At 52.8% G+C, this 22064-nt stretch overlaps 1 protein-coding gene across 1 annotated transcript in view; it reads right to left on the reverse strand.

Annotated features, from left to right (window-relative positions):
• The window catches only part of LOC128659681 (uncharacterized), a gene marked incomplete at its 5' end in the record, with an annotated part of 378536 nt that extends 357498 nt beyond the window's left edge, over positions 1-21038 (reverse strand). The window contains 2 exon segments of the mRNA XM_053713253.1: positions 20478-20543; positions 20618-21038. Coding sequence (XP_053569228.1) covers positions 20478-20543; positions 20618-21038 — 487 coding nt within the window.
• Between the last annotated feature and the right edge of the window lie 1026 nt (positions 21039-22064).

A 22064-nucleotide genomic window follows, 5' to 3' on the forward strand; every position in this document is an offset into this window, starting at 1 on the left:
GAACTAAATTAAGACTCCATGGAGGAGCCACAGGGTTATAGACAGGCTTGATTCTAACTAGAGCCTGTGCAAACGCCTGAACGTCTGGTACTGCTGCCAGACGCTTGTGTAACAGGATAGACAGAGCAGATATCTGTCCCTTTAAGGAACTAGCTGACAATCCTTTCTCCAATCCTTCTTGGAGAAAAGACAATATCCTTGGAATCCTAATCTTACTCCACGAGTAACCCTTGGATTCACACCAACAAAGATATTTCCGCCATATCTTATGGTAAATTTTCCTGGTGACAAGCTTTCTGGCTTGGATCAGAGTATCGATAACTGATTCAGAGAACCCACGCTTAGCTAGAATTAAGCGTTCAATCTCCAAGCAGTCAGTTGCAGAGAAACTATATTTGGATGCTTGAATGGACCCTGTATTAGAAGATCCTGCCTCAATGGCAGCTTCCATGGTGGAACAGATGACATGTCCACTAGGTCTGCATACCAAGTCCTGCGTGGCCACGCAGGTGCTATCAGAATTACCGAAGCTAGACTTAAGGACCAAGGCGCTAATAAAGCATCTATCAATGCCGCCTTGGGGTCCCTGGACCTGGATCCGTAAAGAGGAAGTTTGGTGTTCTGACGGGATGCCATCAGATCCAATTCTGGAATGCCCCATAGCTGGGTCAGTTGAGCAAAAACCTCCGGGTAGAGTTCCCACTCCCCCGGGTGAAAAACAGAATTTATGTTTACCTGATAAATTACTTTCTCCAACGGTGTGTCCGGTCCACGGCGTCATCCTTACTTGTGGGATATTCTCTTCCCCAACAGGAAATGGCAAAGAGCCCAGCAAAGCTGGTCACATGATCCCTCCTAGGCTCCGCCTTCCCCAGTCATTCGACTGACGTAAAGGAGGAATATTTGCATAGGAGAAATCATATGATACCGTGGTGACTGTAGTTAAAGAAAATAAATTATCAGACCTGATTAAAAAAACCAGGGCGGGCCGTGGACCGGACACACCGTTGGAGAAAGTAATTTATCAGGTAAACATAAATTCTGTTTTCTCCAACATAGGTGTGTCCGGTCCACGGCGTCATCCTTACTTGTGGGAACCAATACCAAAGCTTTAGGACACGGATGAAGGGAGGGAGCAAATCAGGTCACCTAGATGGAAGGCACCACGGCTTGCAAAACCTTTCTCCCAAAAATAGCCTCAGAAGAAGCAAAAGTATCAAATTTGTAAAATTTAGTAAAAGTGTGCAGTGAAGACCAAGTCGCTGCCTTACATATCTGATCAACAGAAGCCTCGTTCTTGAAGGCCCATGTGGAAGACACAGCCCTAGTGGAATGAGCTGTGATTCTTTCAGGAGGCTGCCGTCCGGCAGTCTCGTAAGCCAATCTGATGATGCTTTTAAGCCAAAAAGAGAGAGAGGTAGAAGTTGCTTTTTGACCTCTCCTTTTACCGGAATAAACAACAAACAAGGAAGATGTTTGTCTAAAATCCTTTGTAGCATCTAAATAGAATTTTAGAGCACGAACTACGTCCAAATTGTGCAACAAACGTTCCTTCTTTGAAACTGGATTCGGACACAAAGAAGGCACGACTATCTCCTGGTTAATGTTTTTGTTAGAAACAACTTTCGGAAGAAAACCAGGTTTAGTACGCAAAACCACCTTATCTGCATGGAACACCAGATAAGGAGGAGAACACTGCAGAGCAGATAATTCTGAAACTCTTCTAGCAGAAGAAATTGCAACCAAAAACAAAACTTTCCAAGATAATAACTTAATATCAACGGAATGTAAGGGTTCAAACGGAACCCCCTGAAGAACTGAAAGAACTAAATTGAGACTCCAAGGAGGAGTCAAAGGTTTGTAAACAGGCTTGATTCTAACCAGAGCCTGAACAAAGGCTTGAACATCTGGCACAGCTGCCAGCTTTTTGTGAAGTAACACAGACAAGGCAGAAATCTGTCCCTTCAAGGAACTTGCAGATAATCCTTTCTCCAAACCTTCTTGAAGAAAGGATAGAATCTTAGGAATTTTTATCTTGTCCCAAGGGAATCCTTTAGATTCACACCAACAGATATATTTTTTCCATATTTTGTGGTAGATTTTTCTAGTTACAGGCTTTCTGGCCTGAACAAGAGTATCAATGACAGAATCTGAGAACCCTCGCTTTGATAAGATCAAGCGTTCAATCTCCAAGCAGTCAGTTGGAGTGAGACCAGATTCGGATGTTCGAACGGACCTTGAACAAGAAGGTCCCGTCTCAAAGGTAGCTTCCATGGTGGAGCCGATGACATATTCACCAGGTCTGCATACCAAGTCCTGCGTGGCCACGCAGGAGCTATCAAGATCACCGATGCCCTCTCCTGATTGATCCTGGCTACCAGCCTGGGGATGAGAGGAAACGGCGGGAATACATAAGCTAGTTTGAAGGTCCAAGGTGCTACTAGTGCATCTACTAGAGTCGCCTTGGGATCCCTGGATCTGGACCCGTAGCAAGGAACCTTGAAGTTCTGACGAGAGGCCATCAGATCCATGTCTGGAATGCCCCACAACTGAGTAATTTGGGCAAAGATTTCCGGATGGAGTTCCCACTCCCCCGGATGAAATGTCTGACGACTCAGAAAATCCGCTTCCCAATTTTCCACTCCTGGGATGTGGATTGCAGACAAGTGGCAGGAGTGAGTCTCCGCCCATTGAATGATTTTGGTCACTTCTTCCATCGCCAGGGAACTCCTTGTTCCCCCCTGATGGTTGATGTACGCAACAGTCGTCATGTTGTCTGATTGAAACCGTATGAATTTGGCCTTTGCTAGCTGAGGCCAAGCCTTGAGAGCATTGAATATCGCTCTCAGTTCCAGAATATTTATCGGGAGAAGAGATTCTTCCCGAGACCAAAGACCCTGAGCTTTCAGGGGTCCCCAGACCGCGCCCCAGCCCACCAGACTGGCGTCGGTCGTGACAATGACCCACTCTGGTCTGCGGAAGCTCATCCCCTGTGACAGGTTGTCCAGGGACAGCCACCAACGGAGTGAATCTCTGGTCCTCTGATCTACTTGTATCGTCGGAGACAAGTCTGTATAATCCCCATTCCACTGACTGAGCATGCACAGTTGTAATGGTCTTAGATGAATTCGCGCAAAAGGAACTATGTCCATTGCCGCTACCATCAAACCTATTACTTCCATGCACTGCGCTATGGAAGGAAGAGGAACAGAATGAAGTATTTGACAAGAGTTTAGAAGTTTTGATTTTCTGGCCTCTGTCAGAAAAATCCTCATTTCTAAGGAGTCTATTATTGTTCCCAAGAAGGGAACCCTTGTTGACGGAGATAGAGAACTTTTTTCTACGTTCACTTTCCACCCGTGAGATCTGAGAAAGGCCAGGACAATGTCCGTGTGAGCCTTTGCTTGTGGAAGGGACGACGCCTGAATCAGAATGTCGTCCAAGTAAGGTACTACTGCAATGCCCCTTGGTCTTAGCACCGCTAGAAGGGACCCTAGCACCTTTGTGAAAATTCTTGGAGCAGTGGCTAATCCGAACGGAAGTGCCACAAACTGGTAATGCTTGTCCAGAAATGCGAACCTTAGGAACCGATGATGTTCCTTGTGGATAGGAATATGTAGATACGCATCCTTTAAATCCACCGTGGTCATGAATTGACCTTCCTGGATGGAAGGAAGAATTGTTCGAATGGTTTCCATTTTGAACGATGGAACCTTGAGAAACTTGTTTAGGATCTTGAGATCTAAGATTGGTCTGAATGTTCCCTCTTTTTTGGGAACTACAACAGATTGGAGTAGAACCCCATCCCTTGTTCTCCTAATGGAACAGGATGAATCACTCCCATTTTTAACAGGTCTTCTACACAATGTAAGAATGCCTGTTTTTTTATGTGGTCTGAAGACAATTGAGACCTGTGGAACCTCCCCCTCGGGGGAAGCCCCTTGAATTCCAGAAGATAACCTTGGGAGACTATTTCTAGCGCCCAAGGATCCAGAACATCTCTTGCCCAAGCCTGAGCGAAGAGAGAGAGTCTGCCCCCCACCAGATCCGGTCCCGGATCGGGGGCCAACATCTCATGCTGTCTTGGTAGCAGTGGCAGGTTTCTTGGCCTGCTTACCTTTGTTCCAGCCTTGCATTGGCCTCCAGGCTGGCTTGGCTTGAGAAGTATTACCCTCTTGCTTAGAGGACGTAGCACTTGGGGCTGGTCCGTTTCTGCGAAAGGGACGAAAATTAGGTTTATTTTTGGCCTTGAAAGACCTATCCTGAGGAAGGGCGTGGCCCTTGCCCCCAGTGATATCAGAAATAATCTCTTTCAAGTCAGGGCCAAACAGCGTTTTCCCCTTGAAAGGAATGTTAAGCAATTTGTTCTTGGAAGACGCATCCGCTGACCAAGATTTTAGCCAAAGCGCTCTGCGCGCCACAATAGCAAACCCAGAATTTTTCGCCGCTAATCTAGCCAATTGCAAAGTGGCGTCTAGGGTGAAAGAGTTAGCCAATTTGAGAGCATGAATTCTGTCCAAAATCTCCTCATAAGAAGAATCTTTATTGAGCGCCTTTTCTAGTTCATCGAACCAGAAACACGCTGCTGTAGTGACAGGAACAATGCATGAAATTGGTTGTAGAAGGTAACCTTGCTGAACAAACATCTTTTTAAGCAAACCCTCTAATTTTTTATCCATAGGATCTTTGAAAGCACAACTATCTTCTATGGGTATAGTGGTGCGTTTGTTTAGAGTAGAAACCGCCCCCTCGACCTTGGGGACTGTCTGCCATAAGTCCTTTCTGGGGTCGACCATAGGAAACAATTTCTTAAATATAGGGGGAGGGACGAAAAAACTCTAAGCCATCTCCGTGGAGATGTTGCCTGTACAACGGCAAAGAGAATGACTGGGGAAGGCGGAGCCTAGGAGGGATCATGTGACCAGCTTTGCTGGGCTCTTTGCCATTTCCTGTTGGGGAAGAGAATATCCCACAAGTAAGGATGACGCCGTGGACCGGACACACCTATGTTGGAGAAAGTCTGACGACTCAGAAAATCCGCCTCCCAGTTGTCTACTCCTGGGATGTGAATTGCAGATAGATGGCAGGAGTGATCCTCTGCCCATTTGATGATCTTGGTTACCTCCTTCATCGCTAGGGAACTCTTTGTTCCTCCCTGATGTTTGATGTACGCTACAGTCGTGATGTTGTCCGACTGAAATCTGATTAATTTGGCCTCCGCTAGTTGAGGCCATGCCTGGAGCGTGTTGAATATCGCTCTCAGTTCCAAAATGTTTAATCGGGAGAAGAGATTCTTCCCGCGACCATAGGCCCTGAGCTTTCAGGGAGTCCCAGACCGCACCCCAGCCTAACAGACTGGCATCGGTCGTGACAACGATCCACTCCGGTCTGCGGAAGCACATTCCCTGAGACAGGTGATCCTGAGACAACCACCAGAGAAGAGAATCTCTGGTTTTCTGGTCCAGTTGTATTTGAGGAGACAAATCTGCATAATCCCCATTCCACTGTTTGAGCATGCACAGTTGCAGTGGCCTGAGATGAATTCGGGCAAAAGGGACAACGTCCATTGCCGCAACCATTAATCCGATTACCTCCATGCACTGAGCTACAGAAGGCCGAGGAACGGAATGAAGAACTCGGCAAGTAGTTAAAAGCTTTAACTTCCTGACCTCTGTCAGAAATATTTTCATTTCTACCGAGTCTATTAGTGTTCCCAGGAAGGGAACCCTTGTGAGCGGGGACAGAGAACTTTTTTCGACGTTCACCTTCCACCCGTGAGACCTTAGAAAGGCCAGAACAATGTCCGTATGAGCCTTGGCTCTGTGAAAGGACGACGGCTGTATTAAGATGTTGTCTAGATAAGGTGCTACTGCAATGCCCCGCGGTCTTAGTACCGCTAGAAGGGATCCTAGCACCTTTGTGAAAATTCTGGGAGCGGTGGCCAACCCGAAAGGAAGGGCCACGAACTGATAATGCGTGTCCAGAAAGGCGAACCTTAGGAAATGATGATGATCTTTGTGGATAGGAATATGTAGGTACGCATCCTTTAGATCCACGGTAGTCATATATTGACCTTCCTGGATCATCGGTAAGATTGTCCGAATGGTTTCCATTTTGAATGATGGAACTCTGAGGAATTTGTTTAGAATTTTTAGATCCAGGATTGGCCTGAAAGTTCCTTCCTTTTTGGGAACTACAAACAGGTTTGAGTAAAAACCCAGTCCTTGTTCTGCAATTGGAACTGGGTGTATCACTCCCATCTTTAGTAGATCTTCTACACAGCGTAAGAACGCCTGTTTCTTTGTCTGGTCTGAAGACAAACGAGAAATGTGGAACCTTCCCCTTGGAGGAGAGTCCTTGAATTCTAAAAGATACCCCTGAGCAGCAATTTCTAATGCCCAAGGATCTGGAACATCTCTTGCCCAAGCCTGAGCAAAGAGAGAAAGTCTGCCCCCTACTAGATCCGGTCCCGGATCGGGGGCTACCCCTTCATGCTGTCTTGGTAGCAGCCGCAGGTTTCTTGGCCTGTTTACCCTTGTTCCAGCCCTGCAAGGGTTTCCAGGTTGCTTTGGGCTGTGAAGCGTTACCCTCTTGCTTTGCGGTTGCAGAGTTTGAAGCAGGTCCGCTCCTGAAGTTGCAAAAAGAGCGAAAATTAGCCTTCTTTTTGGCCTTAAACGGTCTATCTTGCGGAAGGGCATGGCCCTTTCCCCCAGTGATATCCACAATAATTTCTTTCAACATTCACTTTACCCTCCCGTGGAGATGCTACTTGTTAGAGCGGCAAAGAGAATGACTGGGGGGCGGAGCCTGAGGGGGAGCTATATGGACAGCTCTGCTGTGTGCTCTCTTTGACACTTACTGTAGGGAATGAGAATATCCCACAAGTAAGGATGAATCCGTGGATTGGATACACCAAGTAAGAGAAAAAGGCATTAGCTAGTTTCAGAGCCTTTATCCTGTCCTGGATCTCATCCAAGGAAGTCTCTGTCCTGAGAGACTCAGACAGTGCATCAAACCAATATGCTGCCGCACTAGTGATGGTAGCAATGAACGCAGCTGGTTGCCATTGCAGACCCTGGTAAACATAAATCTTCTTGAGTAGACCCTCTAACTTCTTGTCCATAGGATCTTTGAAGGCACAACTATTCTCTATGGGAATAGTAGCTCTCTTGGCTAAGGTGGAAACCGCCCCCTCCACCTTAGGGACTGTTTGCCAAGCCTCCTTGATAGAGTCAGCTATGGGAAACATCTTCTTAAAAATAGGAGAGGGAGAAAAGGGTATGCCCGGTCTCTCCAACTCCATAGTAATGATCTCTTAAGCTCGTTTTGGGACTGGAAATACGTCTGAGTAAGAAGGAACCTCGAAATATCTGTCCAGTTTACTAGATTTCTTAGGGACAACCACTACTGTGGAGTCGCAGTCGTCCAAAGTAACCAAAACCACCCTAAGCAACAGACGGAGGTGTTCTAGTTTAAACCTAAAAGTTACAACCTCCGTGTCCGTCAGAGGCAATAAACTTTCTGAATTTGAGATTTGAGATTTCACCTTCAGATGCTACAGCAGTACCCTCCTCTTCGTGTCCTTGGGAAGGCACCTCCGAAATTGCAACCATTGCATATATATATATATATATATATATATATATATATATATATATATATATATATATATATATATATATATATATATATACATATATATATATACACACACATATTATAGGAAGCTGTGCTGTCCCCAGAGCCACAAGCAGTTAACCCCAGACAGGTCTGGGTGCAAGAACCATAGGGAAATTTACAAAACAAATTAATACAACACACAGAGAAAACCCAGCACTCACTTACAAGCTCTCAGCTAAGATTTAAAAGCAAAAATGGAAAGGTTAGTTACCGCATCTGGCCAAATGGGACAAGCTCAGGTACCACGTCAAGGTCCTTTCCAATACCTGAGACCCTAAAACAGCCACACAATGCAAGCTTTCAAATCCAAACAAACTGAAAACAAGGGAAGGGTGCACAGGAATATGTAATCACCCTAGACATATACAAAACACGGAAGGGAACTGCACTCTCATACCGGACCGGGTACACATCCCATGACCCTGCAACATGCTCAGCCCTGGGTGCCACCGGCACTCACAGGAAGCTGTGCTGTCCCCAGAGCCACAAGCAGTTAACGCCAGACAGGTCTGGGTGCAAGAACCATAGGGAAAATTACAAAACAAATTAATACAACACACAGAGAAAACCCAGCACTGGGGTTAACTGCTTGTGGCTCTGGGGACAGCACAGCTTCCTGTGAGTGCCGGTGGCACCCAGGGCTGAGCATGTTGCAGGGTCATGGGATGTGTACCCGGTCCGGTATGAGAGTGCAGTTCCCTTCCGTGTTTTGTATATGTCTAGGGTGATTACATATTCCTGTGCACCCTTCCCTTGTTTTCAGTTTGTTTGGATTTGAAAGCTTGCATTGTGTGGCTGTTTTAGGGTCTCAGGTATTGGAAAGGACCTTGACGTGGTACCTGAGCTTGTCCCATTTGGCCAGATGCGGTAACTAACCTTTCCATTTTTGCTTTTAAATCTTAGCTGAGAGCTTGTAAGTGAGTGCTGGGTTTTCTCTGTGTGTTGTACATACATACATACATATACATACCCACACACAATTAGACTTTTATATACATAGTAGCCCTTTCCAGTCAAACACCTTGTCTTGTACCATATACCTTTTAACCCTTAAAACCAAAACATTTTTAATTACTTGTAAGAGTAATTTTTATCAGATAGTGTACTTACTAGTGTAACACTTTATTTGAAAAGAGTTATGTTTTGATTAGTGTAACTTTACTCCTTATACTTTACGCAAGGTTTTCACTCACACTAACCAGCCAAGTGCAACTTTGTTAATGCTCGAGAGCACCTGTTTATTTCAACTTAGTTAGCATGTTCCTGATATTGCTTAAGTTAGCCCTCCACTTGTAATCTACCCCTATATGTTTATTTGTAAATGCATATGTATAAGCTAATGCAGATGGCACCATGTCTCACAGAAACTTACTAAATGTGTCACTTGCATGGGAGGGACAGACCTCATGTCCTATAGCTCCCTCCTGTCTGTGTCACCTGCAGGGGAGGGACAGACCCCATGTCCTATAGCTCCCTCCTGACTGTGTCACCTGCAGGGGAGGGGCAGACCCCATGTCCTATAGCTCCCTCCTGACTGTGTCACCTGCAGGGGAGGGACAGACCCCATGTCCTATAGCTCCCTCCTGTCTGTGTCACCAGCAGGGGAGGGACAGACCCCATGTCCTATAGCTCCCTCCTGTCTGTGTCACCTGCAGGGGAGGGACAGACCCCATGTCCTATAGCTCCCTCCTGACTGTGTCACCTGCAGGGGAGGGGCAGACCCCATGTCCTATAGCTCCCTCCTGACTGTGTCACCTGCAGGGGAGGGACAGACCCCATGTCCTATAGCTCCCTCCTGTCTGTGTCACCAGCAGGGGAGGGACAGACCCCATGTCCTATAGCTCCCTCCTGACTGTGTCACCTGCAGGGGAGGGGCAGACCCCATGTCCTATAGCTCCCTCCTGTCTGTGTCACCTGCAGGGGAGGGACAGACCCCATGTCCTATAGCTCCCTCCTGTCTGTGTCACCTGCAGGGGAGGGACAGACCCCATGTCCTATAGCTCCCTCCTGACTGTCACCTGCAGGGGAGGGGCAGACCCCATGTCCTATAGCTCCCTCCTGACTGTGTCACCTGCAGGGGAGGGACAGACCTCATGTCCTATAGCTCCCTCCTGTCTGTGTCACCTGCAGGGAAGGGACAGACCCCATGTCCTATAGCTCCCCCCTGTCTGTGTCACCTGCAGAGGAGGGACAGACCCCATGTCCTATAGATTTCTCCTGTCTGTGTCACCTGCAGGGGAGGGACAGACCCCATGTCCTATAGCTCCCTTCTGTCTGTGTCACTGCCAGCTGCAGGGGAGGGACAGGCCCTATGTCCTATAGCTCCCTCCTGTCTGTGTCACCTGCAGAGGAGGGAGAGAACCCATGTCCTATAGCTTTCTCCTGTCTGTGTCACCTGCAGGGGAGGGACAGACCCCATGTCCTATAGTTCCCTTCTGTCTGTGTCAATGTCACCTGCAGAGGAGGGACAGACCCCATGTCTTATAGCTTTCTCCTGCCTGTGTCACCTGCAGGGAGGGACAGACTCCATGTCCTATAGCTCCCTCCTGTCTGTGTCACCTGCAGGGGAGGGACAGACCCCATGTCCTACAGATCCCTCCTGTCTGTGTGTCACCTGCAGTAGAGGGACAGACCCCATGTCCTATAGTTCCCTCCTGTCTGTGTCACTGTGTCACCTGCAGGGGAGGGACAGACCCCATGTCCTATAGCTCCCTCCTGTCTGTGTCACTGTGTCACCTGCAGGGGAGGGACAGACCCCATGTCCTATTGCTCCCTCCTGTCTGTGTCACTATGTCACCTGCAGGGGAGGGACAGGCCACATGTCCTATAGCTCCCTCCTGTCTGTCACTGTGTCACATGCAGGGGAGGGACAGACCCCATGTCCTATAGATCCCTCCTGTCTGTCACCTGCAGAGGAGGGACAGACCCCATCTCCTATAGCTTCCTCCTGTCTGTGTCACCTGCATGGGAGGGACAGACCCCATGTCCTATAGATCCCTCCTGTCTGTCACCTGCAGAGGAGGGACAGACCCAATGTCCTAGAGCTCCCTCCTGTCTGTGTCACCTGCATGGGAGGGACAGACCCCATGTCCTATAGCTCCCTCCTGTCTGTGTTACTGTGTCACCTGCAGGGGAGGGACAGACCCCATGTCCTATAACTCCCTCCTGTCTGTCACTGCAGGGGAGGGACAAACCCTATGTCCTATAGCTCGCTCCTGTCTGTGTCTCCTGCAGGGGAGGGACAGACCCCATGTCCTATAGCTCCGTCCTGTCTGTGTCACCTGCAGGGGAGGGACAGACCCCATGTCCTATAGCTCCGTCCTGTCTGTGTCACCTGCAGGAGAGGGACAGACCCCATGTCCTATAGCTCGCTCCTGTCTGTGTCACCTGCAGGGGAGGGACAGACCCATGTCCTATAGCTCCCTCCTATCTGTGTCACTGTGTCACCTGCAGGGGAGGGACAGACCCCATGTCCTATAGTTCCCTCCTGTCTGTGTCACCTGCAGGGGAGGGACAGACCCCATGTCCTATAGCTCGCTCCTGTCTGTGTCACCTGCAGGGGAGGGACAGACCCCATGTCCTAAAGCACCCTCCTGTCTGTGTCACTGTGTCACCTGCAGATGAGGGACAGACCCCATGTCCTATAGCTCCCTTCTGTCTGTGTCACCTGCAGGGGAGGGACAGACCCAATGTGCTATAGCTCCCTCCTGTCTGTGTCACTGTGTCACCTGCAGGGGAGGGACAGACCCCATGTGCTATAGCTCCCTCCTGTCTGTGTCACCTGCAGGGGAGGGACAGAGCCCATGTCCTATAGCTCGCTCCTGTCTGTGTCACCTGCAGGGGAGGGACAGACCCCATGTCCTATAGCTCCCTCCTGACTGTGTCACTATGTCACCTGCAGGGGAGGGACAGACCCCATGTCCTATAGCTCCCTCTTGTCTGTGTCACCTGCAGGGGAGGGACAGACCTAATGTCCTATATAGCTCGCTCCTGTCTGTGTCACTGTCACCTGCAGGGGAGGAACAGACCTCATGTCCTATAGCTCCCTCCTGTCTGTGTCACCTGCAGAGGAGGGACAGACCCCATGTCCTATAGCTTCCTCCTGTCTGTGTCACCTGCAGTAGTGGGACAGACCCCATGTCCTATAGCTCCCTCCTGTCTGTGTCACCTGCAGGAGAGGGACAGACCCCATGTCCAATAGCTCCCTCCTGTCTGTGTCACCTGCAGGGGAGGGACAGACCCCATGTCCTATAGCTCCCTCCTGTATGTGTCACTGTGTCACCTGCAGGGGAGGGACAGACCCTATGTCCTATAGCTCCCTCCAGTCTGTGTCACCTGCAGGGGAGGGACAGACCCCATGTCCTATAGCTCCCTCCTGTCTGTGTCACCTGCAGGGGAGGGACAGACCCCATGTCCTATAACTCCCTCCTGTCTGTGTCACTGTGTCACCTGCAGGGGAGGGACAGACCCCATGTCCTATAGCTCCCTCCTCTCTGTGTCACTGTGTCACCTGCAGGGGAGGGACAGACCCCATGTCCTATAGCTCTCTTCTGTCTGTGTCACTGTCACCTGCAGGGGAGGGACAGACCCCATGTCCTATAGCTCCCTCCTGTCTGTGTCACCTGCAGGGGAGGGGCAGACCCCATGTCCTATAGCTCCCTCCTGTCTGTGTCACCTGCAGGGGAGGGACAGACCCCATGTCCTATAGCTCGCTCCTGTCTGTGTCACTGTGTCACCTGTAGGGGAGGGACAGACCCCATGTCCTATAGCTCCCTCCTGACTGTGTCACCTGCAGAGGAGGGACAGACCCCATGTCCTATAGCTTTCTCCTGTCTGTGTCACCTGCAGGGGAGGGACAGGCCACATGTCCTATAGCTCCCTCCTGTCTGTGTCACTGTCTCACCTGCAGAGGAGGGACAGACCCCATGTCCTATAGCTCCCTCCTGTCTGTGTCACTGTCTCACCTGCAGGGGAGGGACAGACCCCATAGCCTATAACTCCCTCCTGTCTGTGTCACCTGCAGGGGAGGGACAGACCCCATGTCCTATAGCTCCCTCCTGTCTGTGTCACCTGCAGGAGAGGGACAGACCCCATGTCCTATAGCTCCCTCCTGTCTGTGTCACCTGCAGGGGAGGGGCAGACCCCATGTCCTATAGCTCCCTCCTGTCTGTGTCACCTGCAGGGGAGGGACAGACCCCATGTCCTATAGCTCCCTTCTGTCTGTGTCACTGTGTCACCTGCAGGGGAGGGACAGACCCCATATCCTATAGATCCCTTCTGCCTGTGTCACTGTGTCATCTGCAGGGGAGGGACAGACCCCATGTCCTATAGCTCGCTCCTGTCTGTGTCACTGTGTCACCTGTAGGGGAGGGACAGGCCACATGTCCTATAGCTCCCTCCTGTCTGTGTCACCTGCAGGGGAGGGACAGGCCACATGTCCTATAGCTCCCTCCTGTCTGTGTCACCTGCAGGAGAGGGACAGACCCCATGTCCTATAGCTCCCTCCTGTCTGTGTCACCTGCAGGGGAGGGACAGACCCCATGTCCTATAGCTCCCTCCTGTATGTGTCACTGTGTCACCTGCAGGGGAGGGACAGACCCTATGTCCTATAGCTCCCTCCAGTCTGTGTCACCTGCAGGGGAGGGACAGACCCCATGTCCTATAGCTCCCTCCTGTCTGTGTCACCTGCAGGGGAGGGACAGACCCCATGTCCTATAGCTCCCTCCTGTCTGTGTCACTGTGTCACCTGCAGGGGAGGGACAGACCCCATGTCCTATAGCTCCCTCCTGTCTGTGTCACCTGCAGGGGAGGGACAGACCCCATGTCCTATAGCTCCCTCCTCTCTGTGTCACTATGTCACCTGCATGGGAGGGACAGGCCCCATGTCCTATAGCTCCCTCCTGTCTGTGTCACTGTGTCACCTGCAGGGGAGGGACAGACCCCATGTCCTATAGTTCCCTCCTGTCTGTGTCACTATGTCACCTGCAGGTGAGGGACAGACCCCATGTCCTATAGCTCCCTCCTGTCTGTGTCACTGTGTCACCTGCAGGGGAGGGACAGACCCCATGTCCTATAGCTCCCTCCTGTCTGTGTCACTGTGTCACCTGCAGGGGAGGGACAGACCCCATGTCCTATAGCTCCCTCCTGTCTGTGTCACCTGCAGGGGAGGGACAGATCCCATGTCCTATAGCTTCCTCCTGTCTGTGTCGCCTGCAGGGGAGGGACAGATCCCATGTCCTATATAACTCGCTCCTGTCTGTGTCACTGTCACCTGCAGTAGAGGGACAGACCCCATGTCCTATAGCTCCCTCCTGTCTGTGTCACCTGCAGGGGAGGGACAGACCCCATGTCCTATAGCTCGCTCCTGTCTGTGTCACTGTGTCACCTGTAGGGGAGGGACAGACCCCATGTCCTATAGCTCCCTCCTGACTGTGTCACCTGCAGAGGAGGAACAGGCCTCATGTCCTATAGCTACCTTCTGTCTGTGTCACCTGCAGGGAAGGGACAGACCCCATGTCCTATAGCTCCCTTCTGTCTGTGTCACCTGCAGGGGAGGGACAGACCCCATGTCCTATAGCTCCCTCCTGTCTGTGTCACCTGCAGTAGAAGAACAAACCTCATGTCCTATAGCTCCCTCCTGTCTGTGTCACTGTGTCATCTGCAGAGGAGGGACAGACCCCATGTCCTATAGCTCCCTCCTGTCTGTGTCACTGTGTCACCTGCAGGGGAGGGACAGACCCCATATCCTATAGCTCCCTCCTGACTGTGTCACCCGCAGGGGAGGGATAGATCCCATGTCCTATAGCTCCCTGCTGTCTGTGTCACCTGCAGGGGAGGGACAGACCCCATGTCCTATAGTTCCCTCCTGCCTGTGTCACTGTCACCTGCAGGGGAGGGATAGACCCCATGTCCTATAGTTCCCTCCTGTCTGTGTCACCTGCAGGGGAGGGATAGACCCCATGTCCTATAGCTCCCTCCTGTCTGTGTCACCTGCAGGGGAGGGACAGACCCCATGTCCTATAGCTCCCTCCTGACTGTGTCACCTGCAGAGGAGGAACAGGCCTCATGTCCTATAGCTCCCTCCTGTCTGTCACTGCAGGGGAGGGACAGACCCTATGTCCTATAGCTCCCTCCTGACTGTGTCACCTGCAGGGGAGGGACAGACCCCATGTCCTATAGCTCCCTCCTGACTGTGTCACCTGCAGAGAAGGGACAGACCCCATGTCCTATAGCTCCCTCCTGTCTGTGTCACCTGCAGGGGAGGGACAGACCCTATGTCCTATAGCTCCCTCCAGTCTGTGTCACCTGCAGGGGAGGGACAGACCCCATGTCCTATAGCTCCCTCCTGTCTGTGTCACTGTGTCACCTGCAGGGGAGGGACAGACCCCATGTCCTATAGCTCCCTCCTGTCTGTGTCACCTGCAGGGGAGGGACAGACCCTATGTCCTATAGCTCCCTCCAGTCTGTGTCACCTGCAGGGGAGGGACAGACCCCATGTCCTATAGCTCCCTCCTGTCTGTGTCACTGTGTCACCTGCAGGGGAGGGACAGACCCCATGTCCTATAGCTCCCTCCTGTCTGTGTCACTGTGTCACCTGCAGGGGAGGGACAGACCGATGTTCTATAGCTCCCTCCTGTCTGTGTCACTGTGTCACCTGCAGGGGAGGGACAGACCCCATGTCCTATAGCTCCCTCCTGTCTGTGTCACTGTGTCACCTGCAGGGGAGGGACAGACCCCATATCCTATAGCTCCCTCCTGACTGTGTCACCTGCAGGGGAGGGACAGACCCCATGTCCTATAGCTCCCTCCTGTCTGTGTCACCTGCAGGGGAGGGACAGACCCCATGTCCTATAGCTCCCTCCTGACTGTGTCACCTGCAGGGGAGGGACAGACATCATGTCCTATAGCTCCCTCCTGTCTGTGTCACTGTGTCACCTGCAGTAGAGGGACAGACCCATGTCCTATAGCTCCCTCCTGTCTGTGTCACCTGCTGGGGAGGGACAGAACCCATGTCCTATAGTTCCCTCCTGTCTGTGTCACTGTCACCTGCAGGGGAGGGACAGACCCCATGTCCTATAGCTCCCTGCTGTCTGTGTCACCTGCAGGGGAGGGACAGATCCCATGTCCTATAGCTCCCTGCTGTCTGTGTCACCTGCAGGGGAGGGACAGACCCCATGTCCTATAGTTCCCTCCTGCCTGTGTCACTGTCACCTGCAGGGGAGGGATAGACCCCATGTCCTATAGCTCCCTCCTGACTGTGTCACCTGCAGGGGAGGGACAGATCCCATGTCCTATAGCTCCCTGCTGTCTGTGTCACCTGCAGGGGAGGGATAGACCCCATGTCCTATAGCTCCCTCCTGACTGTGTCACCTGCAGGGGAGGGACAGACCTCATGTCCTATAGCTCCCTCCTGTCTGTGTCACCTGCAGGGGAGGGACAGAGCCCATGTCCTATAGCTTCCTCCTGACTGTGTCACCTGCAGGGGAGGGACAGACCCCATGTCCTATAGCTCCCTCATGTCTGTGTCACTGTGTCACCTGCAGGGGAGGGACAGACCCCATGTCCTATAGCTACCTTCTGTCTGTGTCACTGTGTCACCTGCAGGGGAGGGACAGACCCCATGTCCTATAGCTCCCTCATGTCTGTGTCACCTGCAGGGAAGGGACAGACCCCATGTCCTATAGCTCCCTTCTGTCTGTGTCACCTGCAGGGGAGGGACAGACCCCATGTCCTATAGCTCCCTTCTGTCTGTGTCACCTGCAGTAGAAGAACAAACCTCATGTCCTATAGCTCCCTCCTGTCTGTGTCACCTGCAGTAGAAGAACAAACCTCATGTCCTATAGCTCCCTCCTGTCTGTCTCACCTGCAGGGGAGGGACAAACCCCATGTCCTATAGTTCCCTCCTGTCTGTGTTACTGTGTCACCTGCAGGGGAGGGACAGACCCCATGTCCTATAGCTCCCTCCTGTCTGTGTCACTGTGTCACCTGCAGGGGAGGGACAGACCCCATGTCCTATAGCTCCCTCCTGCCTGTGTTACTGTGTCACCTGCAGGGGAGGGACAGACCCCATGTCCTATAGCTCCCTCCTGTCTGTGTCACTGTGTCACCTGCAGGGAAGGGACAGACCCCATGTCCTATAGCTCCCTGCTGTCTGTGTCACCTGCAGGGGAGGGACAGACCCCATGTCCTATAGCTCCCTGCTGTCTGTGTCACCTGCAGGAGAGGGGCAGACCCCATGTCCTACAGCTCCCTCCTGTCTGTGTCACCTGCAGGGAGGGACAGACCCCATATCCTATAGCTCCCTCCTGACTGTGTCACCTGCAGGGGAGGGACAGATCCCATGTCCTATAGTTCCCTCCTGTCTGTGTTACTGTGTCACCTGCAGGGGAGGGACAGACTCCATGTCCTATAGCTCCCTGCTGTCTGTGTCACCTGCAGGAGAGGGGCAGACCCCATGTCCTACAGCTCCCTTCTGTCTGTGTCACCTGCAGGGGAGGGACAGACCCCATATCCTATAGCTCCCTCCTGACTGTGTCACCTGCAGGGGAGGGACAGACTCCATGTCCTATAGTTCCCTCCTGCCTGTGTCACTGTCACCTGCAGGGGAGGGACAGACCTCATGTCCTATAGCTCCCTCCTGTCTGTGCCACCTGCAGGGGAGGGACAGACCTCATGTCCTATAGCTCCCTCCTGTCTGTGCCACCTGCAGGGGAGGGACAGACCTCATGTCCTATAGCTCCCTCCTGTCTGTGTCACCTGCAGGGGAGGGACAGACCCCATGTCCTATAGCTCCCTCCTGTCTGTGTCACTGGGTCACCTGCAGGGGAGGGACAGACCCCATATCCTATAGCTCCCTCCTGACTGTGTCACCTGCAGGGGAGGGACAGACCCCATGTCCTATAGCTCCCTCCTGTCTGTGTCACCTGCAGGGGAGGGACAGACCCCATGTCCTATAGCTCCCTCCTGACTGTGTCACCTGCAGGGGAGGGACAGACATCATGTCCTATAGCTCCCTCCTGTCTGTGTCACTGTGTCACCTGCAGTAGAGGGACAGACCCATGTCCTATAGCTCCCTCCTGTCTGTGTCACCTGCTGGGGAGGGACAGAACCCATGTCCTATAGTTCCCTCCTGTCTGTGTCACTGTCACCTGCAGGGGAGGGACAGACCCCATGTCCTATAGCTCCCTGCTGTCTGTGTCACCTGCAGGGGAGGGACAGATCCCATGTCCTATAGCTCCCTGCTGTCTGTGTCACCTGCAGGGGAGGGACAGACCCCATGTCCTATAGTTCCCTCCTGCCTGTGTCACTGTCACCTGCAGGGGAGGGATAGACCCCATGTCCTATAGCTCCCTCCTGACTGTGTCACCTGCAGGGGAGGGATAGACCCCATGTCCTATAGCTCCCTGCTGTCTGTGTCACCTGCAGGGGAGGGACAGACCCCATGTCCTATAGCTCCCTCCTGACTGTGTCACCTGCAGGGGAGGGACAGACCTCATGTCCTATAGCTCCCTCCTGTCTGTGTCACCTGCAGGGGAGGGACAGAGCCCATGTCCTATAGCTTCCTCCTGACTGTGTCACTGTGTCACCTGCAGGGGAGGGACAGACCCCATGTCCTATAGCTCCCTGCTGTCTGTGTCACCTGCAGGGGAGGGACAGAGCCCATGTCCTATAGCTTCCTCCTGACTGTGTCACTGTGTCACCTGCAGGGGAGGGACAGACCCCATGTCCTATAGCTCCCTCCTGTCTGTGTCACCTGCAGGGGAGGGACAGAACCCATGTCCTATAGCTCCCTCCTGTCTGTGTCACTGTCACCTGCAGGGGAGGGACAGACCGATGTTCTATAGCTCCCTCCTGTCTGTGTCACCTGCAGGGGAGGGACAGACCCCATGTCCTATAGCTCCCTCCTGTCTGTGTCACCTGCAGGGGTGGGACAGACCCCATGTCCTATAGCTCCCTTCTGTCTGTGTCACCTGCAGGGGAGGGACAGACCCCATATCCTATAGCTCCCTCCTGACTGTGTCACCTGCAGGGGAGGGACAGATCCCATGTCCTATAGCTCCCTGCTGTCTGTGTCACCTGCAGGGGAGGGACAGACCCCATGTCCTATAGTTCCCTCCTGCCTGTGTCACTGTCACCTGCAGGGGAGGGATAGACCCCATGTCCTATAGCTCCCTCCTGTCTGTGTCACCTGCAGGGGAGGGACAGTCCCCATGTCCTATAGCTCCCTCCTGTCTGTGTCACCTGCAGGGGAGGGACAGTCCCCATGTCCTATAGCTCCCTCCTGTCTGTGTCACCTGCAGGGGAGGGATAGACCCCATGTCCTATAGCTCCCTTCTGTCTGTGTCACCTGCAGGGGAGGGACAGACCCCATGTCCTATAGCTCCCTCCTTTCTGTGTCACCTGCAGGGGAGGGACAGACCCCATGTCCTATAGCTCCCTCCTGACTGTCACCTGCAGAGGAGGAACAGGCCTCATGTCCTATAGCTACCTTCTGTCTGTGTCACCTGCAGGGAAGGGACAGACCCCATGTCCTATAGCTCCCTCCTGTCTGTGTCACTGTGTCACCTGCAGGGGAGGGACAGACCCCATGTCCTATAGCTCCCTCCTGTCTGTGTCACTGTGTCACCTGCAGGGGAGGGACAGACCCCATGTCCTATAGCTACCTTCTGTTTGTGTCACCTGCAGGGAAGGGACAGACCCCATGTCCTATAGCTACCTTCTGTCTGTGTCACCTGCAGGGGAGGGACAAACCCCATGTCCTATAGCTCCCTCCTGTCTGTGTCACTGTGTCACCTGCAGGGGAGGGACAGACCCCATGTCCTATAGCTCCCTCCTGTCTGTGTCACTGTGTCACCTGCAGGGGAGGGACAGACCCCATGTCCTATAGCTCCCTCCTGCCTGTGTTACTGTGTCACCTGCAGGGGAGGGACAGACCCCATGTCCTATAGCTCCCTCCTGTCTGTGTCACTGTGTCACCTGCAGGGAAGGGACAGACCCCATGTCCTATAGCTCCCTGCTGTCTGTGTCACCTGCAGGGGAGGGACAGACCCCATGTCCTATAGCTCCCTCCTGTCTGTGTGACCTGCAGGGGAGGGACAGACCCCATGTCCTATAGCTCCCTCCTATCTATGTCACCTGCAGGGGAGGGACAGACCCCATGTCCTACAGCTCCCTCCTGTCTGTGACACCTGCAGGGAGGGACAGACCCCATATCCTATAGCTCCCTCCTGACTGTGTCACCTGCAGGGGAGGGACAGATCCCATGTCCTATAGCTCCCTGCTGTCTGTGTCACCTGCAGGGGAGGGACAGACTCCATGTCCTATAGTTCCCTCCTGCCTGTGTCACTGTCACCTGCAGGGGAGGCACAGACCCTATGTCCTATAGCTCCCTCCTGTCTGTGTCACCTGCAGGGGAGGGACAGACCTCATGTCCTATAGCTCCCTCCTGTCTGTGTCACTGGGTCACCTGCAGGGGAGGGACAGACCCCATGTCCTATAGCTCCCTCCTGTCTGTGTCACCTGCAGGGGAGGGACAGACCCCATGTCCTATAGCTCCCTCCTGTCTGTGTCACCTGCAGGGGAGGGACAGACCCCATGTCTTATAGCTCCCTCCTGTCTGTGTCACCTGCAGGGGAGGGACAGACCCCATGTCCTATAGCTCCCTCCTGTCTGTGTCACCTGCAGGGGAGGGACAGAACCCATGTCCTATAGCTCCCTCCTGTCTGTCACTGCAGGGGATAGAGAAGTGTCTCAGTTTCCTTGGCTATGTTGCTGCTGCTCTTTATTTTGTGCGTTACCTTCAGCATCTTCCTGAATGTCTTCAACTCCTTCATCCTCTTGGATCATCAGCCTCTGCCCTCGACCTACGGAAGAAGACTGCGTCAGTATAGTGAATGGATGTGCCGGGGCTCCCCCTTGTCACTCAGGTTTTTCTTACCCCAGCTGTGAGTAGGTGAGGAGTGTTGTACCTCTCTTAATCGAAAATTGTGAGACACAGAGTGAGCAGGGGACCTCAGAATCGGCAACACCCTTCCACCTTCTGCCATTAGATCCTCAGCACTATGAGCAAAGTCTGGGGGCTCCCGTGGAGATAATGGTGGGTCTGGACAAGAATGAAGCACCTGTGGAGGGCTGAAGGTCTCGCTTGTGCGTACACAAAGGGTTGCATTGGGAGTGAGACCTAGGTCCCTCAAGCTGCGAGTCAGGTCTTCTGCAGAGAAGTGTCGGGTGGGGAACGTTTGCAGAAGGCAACAAGGAGCAAAGGATGGGTGCAGAGAGTCAAGCCTCTCACAGACAGATCGCAGAGGTGAGTCAGCTGAGAAACCCAAGCGCAGAGAGTTTCCAGAAGGCAGGCGAACCTGGGAGAGACAGGGAGAGTGTGTTAGATAATATGGCAGGGGGCAGTATTAATCATTATGGCTTAAATAGTATTAATGAGAGAGGGTAAGAGGGTATCAGACAGTGTGAGAGGGGGAGAGGGTATCAGACAGTGTGAGAGGGGGAGAGGGTATCAGACAGTGGGAGAGGGTGAGAGGCTATCAGACAGTGTGAGAGGGGGAGAGGGTATCAGACAGTGTGAGAGGGGGAGAGGGTATCAGACAGTGGGAGAGGGTGAGAGGCTATCAAACAGGGGGAGAGGATACCAGACAGGGGGAGAGGGGCTATCAGACAGGAGGACAGGGTGAGGGGCTATCAGACAGGGGGAGAGGGTACCAGACAGGGGGAGAGGGTACCAGACAGTGTGAGAAGGTGAGGGGCTATCAGACAGGGGGAGAGGGTGAGGGGCTATCAAACAGTGTGAGAGGGGGAGAGGCTATCAGACAGGGGGAGAGGCTATCAGACAGTGTGAGAGGGGGAGAGAGTATCAGACAATGTGAGAGGGGGAGAGGGTATCAGACAGTGTGAGAGGGGAGAGGGTATCAGACAGTGTGAGAGGGGGAGAAGGTATCAGACAATGTGAGAGGGGGAGAGGGTATCAGACAGTGTGAGAGGGGGAGAGGGTATCAGACAATGTGAGAGGGGGGAGAGGGTATCAGACAGTGTGAGAGGGGGAGAGGGTAACAGACAGGGGGAGAGGGTATCAGACAATGTGAGAGGGGGAGAGGGTATCAGACAATGTGAGAGGGGGAGAGGGTATCAGACAGGGGGAGAGGGGGAGAGGGTATCAGACAGGGTTAGATGGGGAGAGGGTATCAGACAGTGTTAGAGGGGGAGAGGGTATCAGACAGGGGGAGAGGGGGAGAGGGTATCAGACAATGTGAGAGGGGGAGAGGGTATCAGACAGGGGGAGAGGGGGAGAGGGGGAGAGGGTATCAGACAGTGTGAGAGGGGGGAGAGGGTATCAGACAGGGTGAGAGGGGGAGAGGGTATCAGACAGTGTGAGA

Source organism: Bombina bombina, chromosome 5, assembly GCF_027579735.1.
Source record: "Bombina bombina isolate aBomBom1 chromosome 5, aBomBom1.pri, whole genome shotgun sequence".
Lineage (NCBI taxonomy): Eukaryota > Metazoa > Chordata > Amphibia > Anura > Bombinatoridae > Bombina > Bombina bombina.